Source organism: Cydia amplana, chromosome 3, assembly GCF_948474715.1.
Source record: "Cydia amplana chromosome 3, ilCydAmpl1.1, whole genome shotgun sequence".
Lineage (NCBI taxonomy): Eukaryota > Metazoa > Arthropoda > Insecta > Lepidoptera > Tortricidae > Cydia > Cydia amplana.
Genome location: NC_086071.1, coordinates 21,352,617 through 21,372,957, shown reverse-complemented (window position 1 = coordinate 21,372,957; position 20,341 = coordinate 21,352,617). Strand labels below are relative to the sequence as shown.

The window sequence follows — 20,341 nt, the reverse complement described above, 5'->3', positions numbered from 1 at the left end:
TCAAGCGGTAGCAAAATTTGAATCACCGTCATGCCTTGAATCGCTTAAAATTCCACTTTTCGATGAGTAATTATTATTATTATTATATTATATTGTTTAATACACTAGCAGCTGAAAGCTGATGCGTGTATATCACTGCACTTGTTTTTTTTAACGATTAATGATAATTTTTTGTTGTTTTAAGTGTTTGTCAAGTCTGTTTTTAAAACTGTTCACTGAAGGAGCACATATCACTGTTTCTGGTAACTTATTCCACTCACGTACGACGCGGTTCGATAGAAAGTGCTTCCTAGGATTGCTTGTACTGGGAACTCGAATAATCTTTAAGCTGTGGCCTCTTAAACGATGATTATTGCTCATAACAAACAGGTCCTTTAGTTCAGGTAAGTCATAATAATCATGTATGATCTTGAATGTTTCAATGAGGTCACCACGCTGTCTTCTTCGCTCTAGGGTTGTCAAACCAAGATTGGCATCATTAACAAACATCGTCATATTCCAACCAATTTATACAAAACCTTAACAAACACCTCAATCTCGTAAAAACTCGTAAAGATTCCCTTTATTCTTTAAAAACTTATGAGAAAGTTAAATTTTGGCTAAGTAAGTTAATGCAAATTTTGAGTTATATTCTCATGCTGGCAGATGGAAATGACTTTTAAATTATATATATTCAATAGCGTACATATGTATTTTATATTTAATGTTTTACAGTTAGTATTTTCCTCGCGTCAGTGAAAATATTGTATTTCAAGCGGTAGCAAAATTTGAATCACCGTCATGCCTTGAATCGCTTAAAATTCCACTTTTCGATGAGTAATTATTATTATTATTATATTATATTGTTTAATACACTAGCAGCTGAAAGCTGATGCGTGTATATCACTGCACTTGTTTTTTTTAACGATTAATGATCATTTTTTGTTGTTTTAAGTGTTTGTCAAGTCTGTTTTTAAAACTGTTCACTGAAGGAGCACATATCACTGTTTCTGGTAACTTATTCCACTCACGTACGACGCGGTTCGATAGAAAGTGCTTCCTAGGATTGCTTGTACTGGGAACTCGAATAATCTTTAAGCTGTGGCCTCTTAAACGATGATTATTGCTCATAACAAACAGGTCCTTTAGTTCAGGTAAGTCATAATAATCATGTATGATCTTGAATGTTTCAATGAGGTCACCACGCTGTCTTCTTCGCTCTAGGGTTGTCAAACCAAGATTGGCAAGCCTTTGGTCATATGGCTTATTACGTAATCCATATACCATCTTAGTTGCTCTGCGTTGCACCTTTTCAAGTAAAGCTATATCCTTCTGAAAGTATGGACTCCAAATTTGGTAAGCATATTCAAGTAGAGGCCTTATGTACGTCTTATATAGTTTTAGAAATAGTGCCTTATCAATTGTCTTAAAGGTCTTCCGTATTAGGTATACTAGTGAGTTGGCTCTTTTTGTCAATTCCAGGATGTGCATATCCCACTTTAGGTTGCTTGTTATAGGTACTGATTTTTTTTTTTTTTTTTTTTTCAAAACTGGAAAAATCATTGTACTGATTTAAATTTAAACACGATTTTTACTCTATCTACCTCTTTAACTTATTTTCAAGGACGGCGTTGTCCTCGTAGTCTTCTCCGAGATCACGGTGACAACGCCGTCCTCGGAGGTAAATATAAAACTTAAATTTACGCATCGTAGAGAATAATAATAAGTAGGTAATTTATAGATAAGCATCGTCAAACCAAATTGATATGTTTAAAGCCCGACTATGGCTTTCACATAATTGGAAGGGCATGTAGATCGGTCACCGCGGATGACATATTCATGAGCCGGGTAAACCGGATGAACTGGATCAGAGAGCCGGATAATTTGTGCGTGCACCTGACTGTTAAGATAGTATGCCATCGAGCGTTCGGGTTATTTTTGAACCTTAACTTTTTTTTACAATAATCGTGCCAATTTCAAATGTAGACTTATTGTTAGATTCAGGTTAAGCTAAAGTTAGTTAAATAATAGTTCTATTATTGAATGTGCAAGTGTTATTTTAAACGTCAAACTTCTATAAAATGATGACGTTTAACATAACACTTGCACACTCTGTGCTATCAATAACGCTGCAGAGTTGGCTTAGCCTGACTCTATGAAATATAAATCCTTTCTTAATTAGCTTTATTTTTCCTCACACAAGTTGATCTCATGTATACTCGTTTCATCTCAATTATTTTGGCCCGATATATGTACTGATTAATATAGGACTTAGTCTACATACTCCTATATTAATCAGTACATATATTGTATTTGTTTCGTCCCTTGTCCCTTACCTATGTTATGTCATTCCTAATACTAGCACTGTAATTATTTAATAAAGTCTCTATTAAATCTTGCATTTTGTAGGTAGCTCGCTTGGATGAATATGCTACTTAAATACAAGTTTTTCTTATAAGTAGGTACTTTAAATAAAATAACAAAATCCCTGAAAATCTCACGTTCACAGAAATTGTACTAACAGACCACTTTACTGATGATTGGTAGCTCTTATGCCGTTGCGTTAAGGTACTCGAATGATCAGTTACTTGTTGTTAATACGATACGTCTATTTGATGGATGATATCACCCGGTTATTCGTGACCCGGACAGGCCGGGTAAGCGTCCGGGTGAACCGGGCGTTTGTTCCGGCAACGCTGTTTAGATCAAAGTACATTGTAGTTTGAGATGACATTACGCTACTGTTTATGACCCGGATAAAAAATGAAACAAGTACGAGTAAATACCTAGTTAGTGTTTGTTTTCTTTGATATGAACCGGATAAAAATAATTATTATACTTAGATGAAAATTATTTCATGGTTGTATTAACGTAGTATTTTATCAATCAAATGAAATAAGTAGTTGGCAGGCATTTTTATTATGTAAATAATAATTATAATCGAATTCACGACGAATGTGCATGTTAAATGGATATAGTTTCCATCCTCGTTATAATCATTGACACATTTTATTTTAATATAATTATGTATTAAAATGGAATGTTTCAAAATTGAGTTTTAAGTGGCTGGTAACATAAATAAAAATACCTAATTTAATATCTATTTCTGACTAGCCTTTTTGATAAAATAAACAATAAATAATGAGTAAATAATACAAGTGCAAGTGATAAACAAAAGTGAAAAAGTGAACAATCAAAAAACGAATGCGAGTGACGGAAAAGTGAAGTGACCAAAAACAAAATGCGTCGTCGGCAATTACCACCCGTTCGCGAAGAACCAAAAAAAATCATTTGTAATAACGATTGGCTGATATACACTTTAGTAGCTTCCATAGCTGCTATAACGTACTCTAATAGTTTAAACGGTGACTTCGTTCATGACGACATTCCAGCTATAGTGACGAACGGGGATGTGACGGGAACGAACACGGTCGTGACAGTGTTTAAAAATGACTTCTGGGGCACACCGATGAGCGATCCAGGGAGCCACAAGTCCTACAGGCCGCTTACTACGCTGACATTCAGGTGAGTTTAGATTACATTTACACTGTTTTACAATTTTATTGCCTGATAGAAAGCAAACAATGTAGCCTGCGGACGCTTTCGTCTTAACCATATATGTATTTAAAACATAATTAATCTTCATAACGGTATAATTAATTTAATTTATCTCCGGAGCGCTACTGATCTAAAGCAAGTAATTAATAAATAATAACTTGTTAATTAGAGGCTATTGACAAATTAAGTAATTAAACAGGAACTGTCTACTAATTACCTGTTCAAAGTGAAGCCTTTTTAGTGTTGGTGAAGACTTAAGCCTTTTGAGAATATATATTTTTTTTTATTACAGCAGTAAAGAAATGTGTTACTTAAGATTCGCGGTGAAGGTTAAGGAATTTTGTAGAAAACTCGTCAAAGAAAGGCTCATTTAATTTCTTACACTTTATTGAAAAATAATGTTTATGTAGGTATTATACATTAAACGTAATATTTTACCGTCAAAATAGCAATTTACATACTTGTTTTCCATATTTCATGACGGCTTACGTACCGTTTACTAAGGGGCTTGTTGTGCGTTGTGTACGATATTGTCAGACTTTTTTTAACAATTATGATTAGAGATCGCTTCTTAGCGATAAAACCGCCTGTCGTTACCTAGCTTGTAACTGAATTTCTGTGTATTTTTAATCATCTGATACCATTAAAAACCTATCGGACAGATGTACGAAAGCAGTTTCACTCTCGCTAGGTCAATAAGAATAGTTTCTAACAACTCTAAGCCGCTGCTGTAAGTGGTTAGGCTACAAACCATGAAACTAGTGGTAATGATCTCAAAACCATTAATTACGGGACCCAATCGCACCCATCATCCATCCCCTCATAGTGATGTGCGCAACGTTCCCGTTCTCGAACATTCCCGAAATTAGGAAACATGAAAATAATCAGTATTTTTGAATATTTATGGGTTCCGTGCTACAAAAAAAAGAAAGGGTGCTGTATTTCGCCAACAAACTTTCAAGCCGTGTAATTGGTATAAAAAAATAAAAAAATAAAAATTTGCATTCATTCGTGAGTCAGGACTAACAAAAATATTGTTAAAATATGTGGGAGGTGTCGAGGAGGAACCCTGGAATCGCGGGTTCGACTCGCACTTGGCCGGTTTTTCTAGTTATGAAACCAATGTCTAAAGGAATATAGAAAGAGTTTCAATTTCCAAATATTCTTCAAGTCACATCCCTAGCCCAAATATGCTGTGTCACTACCATAATTACAAAAGGCCTCAATTGTTAACGAGGCTTCTCTCTCACTCTTCCCTAAACACCCATTAGAGAAAGGGGGATAGAATGTGATAGGGCCCATTCATCATGGCATCATTTATGCAGTTTAGTGGCGTTTTGGAAATAACGAGAATGATACGAACTTGATTGATGTCAATTTGATATCATTCTGACAACAATCACTCGTTGTAAGATTTTTAGGGTTCCGTTGATAAAATGGCCAAAACAGAACTAACAACATGTTCGTATGTCTGTCCGTATGTCACAAGTTCACAACCATGTATCTCAAAAATTATAAGGTATATTTTTATGAACATAGGTATATTTTATAACACTTTAAACTCTCGCGTTTTGTACACATATTTAATTACACAAACGGGTCTACCGCGATATAGTTTCACTGAAATACCACAGCCTCCGTCCGTCCGTGTGGTCTTTCCGTGACCACAGCTGGTGCAACTCAGCTGAAACGTCGGAATTTAAGAATTTTCACTCCAAAAATCACGAAAACATGTCTAGGTTTCATTTATTTTCAGTTGTATGTCCATTATCTTGCATAAATACGAGTAACATAGTAGTAGGTATAATTTTAGTATAAAATAGCTAGTGACATTGCCGAGGGATCTAAAATGCAAAAGTTTTAACAGAAGTATCTTTTCTGAGTAATTATGATAAGAGGTAAAAACCCACGCGATAGCTATTTCGTTCGTCGCAAGTTTTGTTCGGCGCGCTACATTTTTTGTCCCCTCCTAATTTCCTGGCTTTAGTAACTCTTAGCAAATAATCCAATATCGTAAAATTGAGATTCAGGTTGCATCCTTGGGGAACCCCAGAATATGATTACCCCACATAACGCCACGCAAAGCCACAACACAATATACATATCCGAAATACCAGTGAACCGTCACAAAATATCAGGATATGAGTTTCAATGTGCCTTTTGCGGATTCAAGCTTCGAATTCATTCTGTATTCTTTTTTTTTACTCCGATATCAGAAGTATTATCCATGTTACGTTTTCAGCTAAATTTTAAAATGCCAATTCAAAATCAACCTTATACCGATTAATCTGCGTAGATATTTTTCGGTGTGTAAATGTAATGTTGTAATAGTTTTAGCAATAAGAGGAACCGTGTGATATGTAGATGGAAGGGGGGTATGTTGTTCGTATTGTGTCGACAAATCGATTTATTGCCGGTTCGTTGGATATCTCTTGAAGGGGAAATTGCTGAGTTTTTATGATAGATCAAGTGGGAAAGAGATGTATGTTATAAAAATGTGTTCAAGTTTTTGAAAGTATCAATAAATAGTCAAAGCGATTTTACTTTTTTAAGCTAAAACACATAAATAATCAACCCTCATCTAAATACTCGTAATATAAATTTCTGCAGGTTATTAACGTAACTGCCATATTATGCTTCACGTTTCCAACAAAGTAGAACTTTTTTTAGAATGCCCCTTAGTTAACCTAGGACAGCCCTAATCTCGGGGTTTAACTACAACTTAAAGCAAAATGTGAAATAAAAATCGCATTTCCACTAACCCTTCGTAACATCATTCATAATTATCACTATCGTCATCTACCTTCCCACAAATTTCTTATCAGTTTCATGTCACAACCGTGTACCTTCCAACAAATTCCTGCTATCACAGTAATATGTCACAACCGTGACCGAAGGATTCCGCGGAAATAGGTCAAGCGTAGACAATGGCTGATAATGTGACGGAGATAGCTAGGGTTACCAGTACGCCATTTTTAGGGTTCCGTAGCCAAATGGCAAAAAACGGAACCCTTATAGATACGTCATGTCTGTCTGTCCGTCCGTCCATATGTCACAGCCACTTTTTTCCGAAACTATAAGAACTATACTGTTGAAACTTAAAACAATAAATTTTGGGGGTTCCCCATACTTAGAACTGAAACTCAAATTTTTTTTTCATCAAACCCCTACGTGTGGGGTATCTATGGATAGGTCTTCAAAAATGATGTTGAGGTTTCTAATATCATTTTTTTCTAAACTGAATAGTTTGCGCGAGAAACACTTCCAAAGTGGTAAAATGTGTGCCCCCCCCCCCAGTAACTTCTAAAATAAGAGAATGATAAAACTAAAAAAATATATGATGTACATTATACCATGCAAACTTCCACTGAAAATTGGTTTGAACGAGATCTAGCAAGTAGTTTTTTTTAATACGTCATAAATCCCCTAAATACGGAACCCTTCATGGGCGAGTCCGACTCGCACTTGGCCGTTTTTTTTTTTAAATTCAAACATGTTAATTAGAAAATAGGCCCGAAGAGCATTTTTACACACGTAGATGTTTTGAGTAAATATGAATCACAGCAATTGAAAATTACCATTAAAATAAAATTGTTGATCTGATTTTATTACGTAAGTACACAATTTCAACGAGGATTCGAGCCAAACAGAAAAGCATACTAATAGTGTTAAGACAAAATTTTAAATATTAAATAAAAGAAGAAAAAAAAGTGCAATTATTTTGATTTTTAAACAATTTTGATGGACAAATACATAGTTTAACTTTATTTTTACTGATAAGGGTAAATTTTTGAAGAGGGTGTTTTTCCGACATTTGTATGGCAATTTTTTATTTTTGGAAAATTAGATTTATTATCATCAATTTAGGAAGGATTCTTAACAACAAAAAATATACTGTACGAGGCACCACTCTACTTTTTATAGTTAGCTACATACAGACGTCTAAAGATCGACATTTGTATGGCACTATTTAGCAATTTTTAAGGTGCTTTTGACATGTATATGGCATTTTTTCGACATTGTATGGCAGTATCAAAATGTTTTACGTCACTATTTAGTAATTTTGTGGCATTTGTAAGACCCTGACGACATTTGTATGACGCCTTTTCGATATTTGTATGGCACTATGTCGACATTTGTATGCCACAATCGACATCTGTACGGTCAATATAGCCGTACAAATGTCGCCATACAAATGTCGACAACAATATTTTTTGGCGAAATTTCTTACACCATATAACAGATTCAATTAATTATTTTACTATATATTTTAACACTATATTTGCAACTATTATTATGAAATACACATTTTTATTTCGACTGTGTACCAACATATGAAGCGTCCATACAAATGTCATTGTAGTCGTACCAAAATATATGTAAAGAGATTATTGCCTGTTTTTATATAAATAAAACTGTTTTCGCATGCATACTTAATGGTGATAGACGCCCAACCCAACTAACCGTCGTACTATTACGTCGCGGTCTATTACGTCGCACTATTGCGTCGTAATAGACCGCGGGCCAGGAGCAAATATCGTCAGTCATCGCCTCCCGCTTGATACTTTGTCAGATGATAGTTTAGATGCTATCATGAATTAAAAAAATAGTCAGCCGGTTGTATCGCGGTGGAAAGGCCGTCGGTTGATCACCAATCACATGTAAAAAAAAAAAATTTTTTTCAGTCATCGCCTCCCGATTGATACTTTGCCAGATGATAGTTTAAATGCTATTATAAATAAAAAAAACCGTCAGCCGGTTGTATAGCGGTGGAAAGACCGTCAGCTACTTGCATAAACATGTAAATATTACGCGCCTACCATTTATGTCCGTAAATCCGTAAGGCGTTTATTGAAATGCCTGCGAAAAACCTACATGCAAAGTTTTATGATTTCGTTATTACTATAATAAAAAGGTACAGCGCTTATTTTTTACATGTTTATGCAAGTAGCTGACGGTTTTTCCACCACTATACAACCGGCTGACGGTTTTTTATATTTATAATAACATCTAAACTATCTTCTGACAAAGTATCAAACGGGAGGCGATGACAAAATTTATTTAATTTTTTTACATGTTTCGGTGGCTGCCATTCCTCAACCCACCAACGGAGCGGCAGCTGACGTCCATGAGGGATCATCATACATAGCCGTTAACCAATATACGAGTTATCGCCCGGGAGGCGATTGGTCATGGAAATCTGTTCGTGGCTCGCGGTCTATAAAGTTAATCTAATCGTTATTCAGTAGACAAAGAAGATTTTGCGGGGTATCTTTAAGTCATAACAAAACAAGTACCGCGCGGGACAACGATAAAAAGGCTTCCCTTGTTTTATTAAATAAAGCATTAAATTATCGAAATGATTAAATAAATTCTCTAGAAAATGCTCTTTATAAAAATATAAAGCTATTAATAATACATTGCCTACATCCAAAGTTATGATTTTTTTATTGGGCTATGCCGCCACTGGGACACGCGAAAAACGGCAAATTTCGCCGTTTTTGGACCTTCAAATGCGATTTTGTCAGAATTAAAAAATATTTAAGGTACAGTTGTACATTATTTTTAAAGTTTATAATACACTGAATGAAAATATCTACATATCTAGTCTTTAAGTCCTATGGACTTCGAGTTTTAGCCGTGGGACAGCAAAAAATGTCTATTTGAAAATTGACCCATAAGCTATAATTTAAAGACCAAGAATTTTATCAGCATCCTTAAACTTTTGTAACTGGTAACCCTACACGGAGATGACTAAGATGAGTGGATGGAAAATGCGGGAAATTAAAAGGCCGCGATGATAGATGACACGGTAATGACATTAGGGGGTTAAAGTGTTTTGGGATTTGGAATAGTATTAATCATGGTGCCATGGTAATGACATTCGGGGCTTTTTAAGTGTAAGGGGATTTGAAAGAGTATTTGCAAGAACAGTATTTTAATGCTATTGCAATGGGAAATTAAGTAATTGTTTTTGCTAGTGGCAGAGATCTAGATGTATGATCCCGTTTTCTTATTACCGATTAATTAACTTATTAATTAATTGTGGTATGTATGTTGATAATGTTTATATGCCGATTTGAAGTAGACCATCACTTGTAGCACTTAAATCAGGTTGTGATATAGTCTTTTATATATAAAAACTTTTGAGCACAATTACCCATTAAGGAGTAAAATAGGCACATTTTATTTACGATAAGTACTTGAAATTAGCTTTGGGCAGCCGATCTACTCTGCGAAGAGTCTATTATGGGCACAAGTCGATAAGAAGGCAATTTTAATAGCTGAGCCGCGGATTTAACTCAAATTGATTTTTTAAGCCCAGCTGCTTGGGATAAATCACGTCGGATAATTAATAATATTATGCTCATGGCTATGAAACATGACGATGAAATCGCTTGTAGTAGCGTCAAATATGCTCCCCCTCTGTTTTACCATTAACACATTGTCAATCTAACATGAGTAACATAATTATTCCTTGCCTAACACGTCACTCAGAGATTATATGTGCCGTTTTCAACCAAAAGTCATTTTAGATCATAAAGTTATTTATGATCTAATTTTTAACTCTATACATATTTTATTATTACTTAGTGTCTTTAACAAATATATTTAATAGGTATTGAATGACATACGAAAAATCATCCTTCAATGATTTCGCTTGGAACGCGTTTTTCATGGCCCTCGAGATTATTTCAAATTAAATTTGGGATCAAGGACAATTCTAACAGGGAAATATCAAAATATCAGGTTTAAATCAATTCATTTGGATATTTTTTATTTTGTATTTAAGTTTGAATAATTACATTTGGTCAATAAATATAATATTCTTTAAACTTAAAATAACTCTAAATATAATAAAAGTTATATTTTCAACTTATTTTGTTGTTAAGGGCATGATGAATGTGAACCTGAGAGGTGATTTATTTTATTTCAAACAACACGAACCTACTTCGGAAGTCGCGTAACAACACTTTTGAAAATAGGAAACCTTGAGCCCGATTCTAATTTAACAACTTGTTATAGTTATGAACTGGTTTTGACGTAACCTTAATTGTCTCACCGAGTCTCACGCACAACTTTCACTTCATTTTGAATGCACCAGTCAGCGCGAGCGATCTTCAAGGTCGTGTCAAAATAAGATCAAAACCGTAACAGGTTGTTAAATCTGAATCTGGCTCCTTGTAAACCTTCCAATTATTGTTAGAACGTAATTTAGGTTTTAATAATGGCCGCCATAAATATCTGAGCGCTTAACTGCTCCTCATTAAGGAAACTAGAGTCTAGTTATTTTCTGTTTACTGCCCTACGGCGATAATGAACTGTGTTGTATACGATAATGATGGGGAAGGTAGGAAATGGCTAGTGGTGCAAAATGTGAAGATTCTCATTAGATTATCTACTAGAGATTAATTTAGAGCAAATATTTTATTGATAAGTAGATAATATTAATTTGTTACATCTTATAATGATATACATAGGTATAATGATTAAACAAAAAAATATATAAATTCAGGCATAATAATAAAATAAGTAGGACTGAGACATAATTTGTAGGTACGCTTCAAAAAGTATTAATTAAACATATTCTGAAGTTTCATTAAAGATATCTTTATAATTGTACGTGTAAAGAATTTTAATTTTTAACAAGCAGAAACGTCTGCGAACGATGCTATTATACGATGCGTGTAAAGAATTTTCGTCAAATTATTGAAGTAAGACTCGACAAGGTTGTAAATAACGCGTCAGTGAGTTTTATAACATAAATTGTACTTAACAGGCACCGTGAGCCCGATTTTAACAACTTGTTACATTTATTTTTATAATTATAACAATAACAAACCATTTTACACTGGTGCCTGTAATTTATTTGTGTGTTATGTATTACTAACGACCCGCCCCGGCTTCGCACGGGTTAACAAATGATAGATAAACCTTCCTCTTGAATCACTCTAACTATTTAAAAAACCCGCATCTAAATCCGTTGCGTAGTTTTAAAGATCTAAGCATACATAGGGACCGACAGAGGGAAGCGACTTTTTTATACTATGTAGTGATTTCACTGTTAAGTTAATAAATAAGTATGCTTTATTTATTTATTTTAACATTATTGCTTAATACATGAAAGTACAAATGGCGGACCTCTTGCCAGAAGGCATTCTCCCAGTCAACGATGGACTAAACCGAAAGAGTTGGTTTGGTAGAGGTTGGTTGATTCCCCACGATCTCCGCTCCGCTCCGCCTAAGTAGTCGGGCAGCCTTATTGAGCTTACTAAGAGGCTAAAGGCGACAGTCCATTTCCAATGTGATGATCCGTGTTGTAGGTACTCTGCAAATTTTATTTAACCTTCAAGCCTTGAAACCACCGCAACTGTAAATATTTTAATTTTTAAACCATTTGCTTCTCTCGTGAATTAATTTGGTGTTAAATAAAGCTTTGCCCCTAGTAATAAAACAAATAAATTTCAGTAAAACACATATCTACCTAGGAAAATATAGTTTGGCCAGGGACTGTCTCATTTCAAACATAGACAGAGAGAGGATTATATTGTATTTGTCTTAGGCTAGTACTAACACCCAAAAGAAATCGATGAGTAGAGTTTTCTTTGTTCTTATTTACTGGCAAATTGGGTTTGCCAGACTATAGTTAACTCTCCGGATTTGACGCTCTCTTTCTCGTTTCCTACCTTGCTTTGTGATATGGCTCAATATAGATTAGCAAAAAATTTACAGTAGGTAGAATCTGTGCGGAAAGAGAAGTCGTGAAATGTATGTTGCCCAATACATTCCATGACTCTTCTCTTTCCGAACAGACTCTACTATCGGGGTTGTTTATCCTTGGGTGTTATAAACTCCTTAGAACGTAGTGGTTATATCCTCTTTGCTTAGAACTACTGATATCTGTGACCAAAGACATTTCAGTGCAGGTGACAGATTTGACGTGCGGTCTGCAGCCGCAGTTGCAAGAATACACCAAATGCGCGAAAAACACCATGCTACGTGCAGTCCAGCTTCTCATTCATTTTACTATGGAAATTGACAGTTAGACCGACGCGTTTAGGCCGCTGCAGTAGTGTCGGAGCAGTAGTGCAGCTGCGGTCGGAAATACGTTAAGGTAACATTCCATTTCCGACTGCAGCTGCACTACTGCTCCGACACTACTGCAGCGGCCTGAAAGCGTCGGTGTTATTGTCAATTTCCATAGTAAAATCAATGACAATACCGACTGCACGTAATATGGTAATTTTAACGTATTTCCGACCGCAGCTGCACTACTGCTCCGACACTACTGTAGCGGCCTAAACATTTTTTTTTTCATCAAACCCATACGTGTGGGGTATGGTATGGATAGGTCTTCAAAAATGATATTGAGGTTTCTAATATCATTTTTTTCTAAACTGAATAGTTTGCGCGAGAGACACTTCCAAATTGGTAAAATGTGTGTCCCCCCCCCCTGTAACTTCTAAAATAAGAGAATGATAAAACTAAAAAAAATATATGATGTACATTACCATGTAAACTTCCACCGAAAATTGGTTTGAACGAGATCTAGTAAGGAGTTTTTTTTTATACGTCATTAATCGCCTAAATACGGAACCCTTCATGGGCGAGTCCGACTCGCACTTGGCCGCTTTTTTTATTCCCCACAGTAAATTAGTAGGGATGATTGGTCGAATTCATTTGTTGCCCACCATAACAAATAAATTCGACCAATCATAGCGTCGCATTGCGTATGTTTTGTCCCGCACGGAGGCACGCGTATACCACTTCTATAGGATGCTACCTTCTATGCCCCGATAGTAGTCTGTTCGGAAAGAGAAGAGTCGTGGAATGTAAGTATTGGGCGACATATATTTCACGACTTCTCTTTCCGCACAGATTCTACCTTCTGTTAATTTTTAGGGTTCCGTACCTCAAAAGGAAAAAACGGAACCCTAATAGGATCACTCGTCTGTCTGTCTGTCTGTCCGTCCGTCTGTCACAGCCTTTTTTTCTCCGAAACTACTGGACCAATTAAGTTGAAATTTGGTATTTGTAATGAATTTTAAACATGGGAGCCACTTTTGGGGGGTTCATGGGAAACTTAAAAAATAAAGTTTTTCAAACTATATCTTGTTACATATCAAATGAAAGAGCTCATTGTGAGTAAGTAACTCAAATTTTTTTTTTGGTAATTTTAGGATAAATAGTTAGGACAAAAAAACGACGAAGCGTTTCGAGAAAAGGTAGGTAGATAATGTATTTAGTAATTTTCCGCTACAATCCGGCACTATACATACTTTTTTCAGTTACCACAATCAAATTTGGATAACATTTAAAAAAACTGTATAACTTAGGTTTCTTACTTATAGACGTCTTGTAGGTATTAGATTATGATAGCACAGACTGTGCAAGTGTTAAGTAAATTTCATAATTTCATAGAAGATTGACGTTTAAAATAACACTTGCGTATGCTTAGAGCATTAGTCTATGCTATCAAAATCGCTGCGAACTTACCTTCGTTTGATCTATCAATTTAATTTAGGTATTTAATTTAATTTAATATTAGGGGACACATCTTACACACATCAACCTAGCCCAAAACTAAGCAAAGCTTGTACTATGGGTGCTAGGCGACGGTATACATACTTATATAGATAAATACATACTTATATACATAGGAAACACCCATGACTCCGGAACAAATATTTGTGTTCGTCACACAAATAAATGCTCTTACCGGGATTCGAACCCAGGACGATCGGCTTCACAGGCAGGATCATTACCCACAAGGTCAAACCGGTCGTCAATTGATACTACGTTCCTAAATCCGTTCATAGACTTACGAGTAGCCACTAAATAAGATTATAAAAAATTGTTTTATTTAATTATTTTCTCTAAATATCATTATAAGCAACTTCACTCACGTTTGACGTCAAAAAAGAACATTGTTAAAAATCTTGTGATGTACGGAACCCTTGTAACGCGAGTCCGACTCGCACTTGGCCGGTTTTTTTCTAATCTATATTGAGCCATATCACAAAGCAAGGTAGGAAACGAGAAAGAGAGTGTCAAATCCGGAGAGTTAACTATAGTCTGGCAAACCCAATTTGCCAGTAAATAAGAACAAAGAAAATTCTACTCATCGATTTCTTTTGGGTGTTAGTACTAGCCTAAGACAAATATAATATGATTCTCTCTGTCTATGTTTGAAATGAGACAGTCCATGGCCAAACTATATTTTCCTAGGTATGTGTTTTACTGCAATTTATTTATTTTATTACAAGGGGCAAAGCTTTGTTTAACACCAAATTGATTCACGACAGAAGCAAATGGTTGAAAAAATTAAAATATTGACAGTTGCGGTGGTTCAAGGCTTGAAGGTTAAATAAACTTTGCAGAGTACCGACAACACGGATCATCACACCAACATGAAAATATTTATTATTCAGATTAATTTATTAAAAGTTATTTATATCAGCCAAAGTCAACGAAATAGCTTTCTTCGTAAAGGATTTAATTGTCTGGCCGGTCAAGTTTTACATGGTCTGGTCATTAACTGTTACTGTCAAGAGCGCCGTCTCCCATGGTCACCTGCAACACAAGACCAATTATAAGATTTCAATTTGCGACTGGACTATAAAATATGAAGTGTAAATTGCTCAATTATAGCACTTAGAAATGCATTTATTAATTTATACCTTTATACCTTTAGGTACCTGAAGAAAGTAAAATTGCTTTAATGGTTCCTGGCCCATCATATTGGACCACTAGATTGGGCCAACGTGTAGAGAGGGTAGTGGTGTCGGTTGGCTTATGGCGCGGCGAATGGCGATGGGATGGCCGCGGTGTCGGTTTTTCGGTACACATCCACACGTGGCCCAATCCACAGTGCGCGCTCGAACGCGGTCGAGTGTGGACGTTTGCGCTCAGTATCAATTTACGGTTTTTTTAATATAAAAACCGGCCAAGTGCGAGTCGGACTCGTGCACGGAGGGTTCCGCAGCATCAACAAAAAATAGAGCAAAACAAGCAAAAAAACGGTCACCCATCCAAGTACTGACCCCGCCCGACGTTGCTTAACTTCGGTCAAAAATCACGTTTTTTGTATGGGAGCCCCACTTAAAACTTTATTTTATTCTGTTTTTAGTATTTGTTGTTATAGCGGCAACAGAAATACATCATCTGTGAAAATTTCAACTGTCTAGCTATCACGGTTCGTGAGATACAGCCTGGTGACAGACGGACGGACGGACGGACGGACAGCAGAGTCTTAGTAATAGGGTCCCGTTTTTACCCTTTGGGGAACCCTAAAATGACGAGTACGTGGCCTCATTATGGAAGTAATGAAGGAATAGGAAATTTACGCAGACAGTACATTTACAATTTAAATAAATAAATATAACAATACATACTAATAGTTAAATAAATGAATATTAGATACATATCTAACTATGCATAGTAAGTACCTACACTGCACTGTGCACAATTTGCACAGCTATGTTGGTAACCTAGTATAGTAGTTTATGCAACAGTGATATAATAAGGGTTCTTAAAATTCAAGGGTCGAAAGACCCGAGAATTTTAAGAACCAATTATGAGCTGTTGCATACATTACTTTTTCTACTCCAGCACTTAAATGTGTCAATTAAATGACTGACAGTGATATCTAAAGCAATGTCATTTGAATGCTTTGTCTATAGGCTCATAAGATGACTGCTAGCAGTCATCTTATGAGTATAATACAACTGCTTTATTTTTTTTAAAGATACAAGTTCCGATCATCTTGATTGAAAGAGGTATGTTTTCATTTACAATAATAACTCTTTTTTTTTTTTGAAATAATAACTCAATTTTTTTTAAATAATAACTCTTTTTTTTTAATAATAACTCTTTTTTTTTAATAATAACTCTTTTTTTTTAATAATAACTCTTTTTTTAATAATAACTCTCTTTTTTTTTTTTTTTTTTTTTTTTGCTGCAGCTGTCATAGAAAAAGTAATGTATACAACAGCTCATAATTGGTTCTTAAAATTCTCGGGTCTTTTTTTACAAAACTCGACTTTTTTTTTTTTTTTTGCTGCAGCTGTCATAGAAAAAGTAATGTATGCAACAGCTCATAATTGGTTCTTAAAATTCTCGGGTCTTTTTTTACAAAACTCGACTACGTCTCGTTTTGTAACTTCGACCCTTGAATTTTAAGAACCCTTATTATATCACTGTTGCATAAACTACTATTTTCTATGACAGCTGCAGCAAAAAAAAAAAAAGTTATTATTAAAAAAAAAAGAGTTATTATTAAAAAAAAAAGAGTTATTATTTAAAAAAAATTGAGTTATTATTTAAAAAAAAAAGAGTTATTATTTAAAAAAAAAAAGAGTTATTATTGTAAATGAAAACATACCTCTTTCAATCAAGATGATCGGAACTTGTATCTTTAAAAAAAATAAAACAGTTGTATTATACTCATAAGATGACTGCTAGCAGTCATCTTATGAGCCTATAGACAAAGCATTCAAATGACATTGCTTTAGATATCACTGTCAGTCATTTAATTGACACATTTAAGTGCTGGAGTAGAAAAACAAAATTATAATATGATCTAAATTGTAAAATAATTAAAGCAAATTGTATGGTAACATGAAAATAATTAATATAATTCTTTAAAATAATCTAACATTCATTTTATCATCCAAAAACTCCTGCAGCTTCTACGCCATTTTTAGGGTTCCGTAGCCAAATGGCAAAAAACGGAACCCTTATAGATTCGTCATGTCTGTCTGTCTGTCTGTCCGTCTGTCTGTCCGTCCGTATGTCACAGCCACTTTTCTCCGAAACTATAAGAACTATACTGTTGAAACTTGGTAAGTAGATGTATTCTGTGAACCGCATTAAGATCTTTACACAAAAATAGAAAAAAAACAATAAATTTTTGGGGCTCCCCATACTTCGAACTGAAACTCAAAAATTTTTTTTTCATCAAACCCATATGTGTGGGGTATCTATGGATAGGTCTTCAAAAATGATATTGAGGTTCCTAATATCATTTTTTTCTAAACTGAATAGTTTGCGCAAGAGACACTTCCAAAGTGGTAAAATGTGTGTCCCCCCCCCTGTAACTTCTAAAATAAGACAATGATAAAACTAAAAAAAAATATATGATGTACATTACCATGTAAACTTCCACCGAAAATTGGTTTGAACGAGATCTAGTAAGTAGTTTTTTTTTATACGTCATAAATCGCCTAAATACGGAACCCTTCATGGGCGAGTCCGACTCGCACTTGGCCGCTTTTTTTTTAATTACCTACTTGAAGAAAATATTGGTACGTGGCGTATAGATAAATTGCTGCAACGGCTAATGCTTCAATGCTTCCACGTCCATCTTGGAAACCGGATAGATCACAACTGAATTTCGCCATCGTGTAATTGCATTCCAACCATCGCATAGCCAACTCATTGGCCCAGCGCTGGCCCATCGTGTAGAGGAGCCATAATATTGAACCTCAGAAAGATAAATCTGTAATATTTTGCTAATACCGAACGACGTGTCACATCGCCTTCTCCGGAACCCACGAATCACTTTGCAGAAACCAATGAAAGACCTGATAAAAGAACCTACCTGGGGATGTTTATCGCAGACCTAAATCCAGCCGGCAGCGTCCGCACGTTTATGATTTAGGTACGTGTACCTACGTGATGTAGGTGGATCAAGTGGACACCCCGTATACTTCACAAGCTACATGAGTCCCGCTCACGTCGGGTTGCTGTGTGCTGTTGCGGTCGTCACGCATTTAGCCAAGAAGATGGGGAAGATAATTTCAAAATGTTAGCTTACCTTAAGTAATTTTTCCTCTGCATTAATTTCATTTGGGTAATTTGGGTGTATTTATTCAATTATTAAGCCTCAAACAAATTTCTTTAAACCGAACAACGTTGAATTGCTTTTCATTTAATCGGTAATATTCCGTGAATCACAACGACAATTTAATATCAGATTTTATTGGTAGCTGTGTTCGACTGCTATGTGTCCCGCCGAGTTTGTTGCCGGTCCCATATTGGGATACCCTCCTCCAATTGAGGGGGGATTTAAATCTTCTCGGGGCAGAGGTGTAGGGTTGGAGCCGGTCTACCTAGCTTTATTTGACGTTCATAAGCGCATTGTAATTATGCCTACTTGAATAAACTATCTTTTATCTTTATCTTTTATCTTTTATCTTATCTTATCTGCCTCTGACTCCCGTAGAAAGGCAATCTGGTCTTGTTTTTCGTTAGCATGTAGCATTATTATACTTAACTTGCTTTTTCTTGTAAAATATACGAAAGTAAATTAGTATTTTTAATACGTCTGACACTGACATTGACAAGCAACTAACGAACGCTGCTGCGACTGCACGACGCAACAGCAGCAGTCGCCGCCGCTATCGCCGCTGCAGTAATGTCGCACCAGTAACGCCGCAGCGGTAGTGCAGCTGCAGTTGGAAATGGACTGTCACCTTTAAAATTACCATATTACGTGCAGTCGGTATTGTCATTGATTTTACTATAGAAATTGACAATAACACCGACGCTTTCAGGCCGCTGCAGTACTGTGCAGTGCAGCTGCAGTCGGAAATGGAATGTTATTTTTAAATAAATAAATAAACAAATATCATTGGGGGACATCTTACACAGATCAACCTAGCCCCAAACTAAGCAAAGCTTGTACTATGGGTCTTAGGCGACGATATACATACTTATATAGATAAATACATACTTATATACATAGAAAACATCCATGACTCCGGAACAAATATTAGTGTTCATCACACAAATAAATGCCCTTACCGGGATTCGAACCCAGGACCATCGGCTTAGCAGGCAGGGTCACTACCCACTAGGCCAGACCGGTCGCCACCTTTAGTCAATTTGTGTAAAAATATCCATTATTTTATTCATCCAAATTTCAAAATGTTAGCTTACCTTAAGTAATTTTTCCTCGGCATTAATTTCATTTGGGTAATTTGGGTGTATTTATTCAATTATTAAGCCTCAAACAAATTTCTTTAAACCGAACAACGTTGAATTGCTTTTCATTTAATCGGTAATATTCCGTGAATCACAACGACAATTTAATATCAGATTTTATTGGTAGCTGTGTTCGACTGCTATGTGTCCCGCCGAGTTTGTTGCCGGTCCCATATTGGGATACCCTCCTCCAAATGAGGGGGGATTTAAATCTTCTCGGGGCAGAGGTGTAGGGTTGGAGCCGGTCTACCTAGCTTTATTTGACGTTCATAAGCGCATTGTAATTATGCCTACTTGAATAAACTATCTTTTATCTTTATCTTTTATCTTTTATCTTATCTTATCTGCCTCTGACTCCCGTAGAAAGGCAATCTGGTCTTGTTTTTCGTTAGCATGTAGCATTATTATACTTAACTTGCTTTTTCTTGTAAAATATACGAAAGTAAATTAGTATTTTTAATACGTCTGACACTGACATTGACAAGCAACTAACGAACGCTGCTGCGACTGCACGACGCAACAGCAGCAGTCGCCGCCGCTATCGCCGCTGCAGTAATGTCGCACCAGTAACGCCGCAGCGGTAGTGCAGCTGCAGTTGGAAATGGACTGTCACCTTTAAAATTACCATATTACGTGCAGTCGGTATTGTCATTGATTTTACTATAGAAATTGACAATAACACCGACGCTTTCAGGCCGCTGCAGTACTGTGCAGTGCAGCTGCAGTCGGAAATGGAATGTTATTTTTAAATAAATAAATAAACAAATATCATTGGGGGACATCTTACACAGATCAACCTAGCCCCAAACTAAGCAAA

At 35.7% G+C, this 20,341-nt stretch overlaps 1 protein-coding gene and 2 long non-coding RNA genes across 3 annotated transcripts in view; 2 read left to right on the top strand and 1 right to left on the bottom strand.

Moving 5' to 3' along the window:
- The window catches only part of LOC134662862 (uncharacterized), a 315,753-nt gene that overhangs the window by 90,963 nt on the left and 204,449 nt on the right, over window positions 1–20,341 (bottom strand). The window lies entirely within an intron of this gene.
- LOC134662764 (protein O-mannosyl-transferase TMTC1-like) overlaps window positions 3,120–20,341 on the top strand; it is a 321,732-nt gene continuing 304,510 nt past the window's right edge. Inside the window, exon 1 of the mRNA XM_063519052.1 lies at window positions 3,120–3,504. Coding sequence (XP_063375122.1) covers window positions 3,221–3,504 — 284 coding nt within the window. The 5' untranslated portion in view covers window positions 3,120–3,220. The remainder of the gene's footprint in view (window positions 3,505–20,341) is intronic.
- LOC134662865 (uncharacterized) lies at window positions 6,506–17,623 on the top strand. Its single transcript, XR_010098097.1, has 2 exons — window positions 6,506–6,559; window positions 17,362–17,623. It is a non-coding gene; the product is annotated as an uncharacterized LOC134662865 (long non-coding RNA).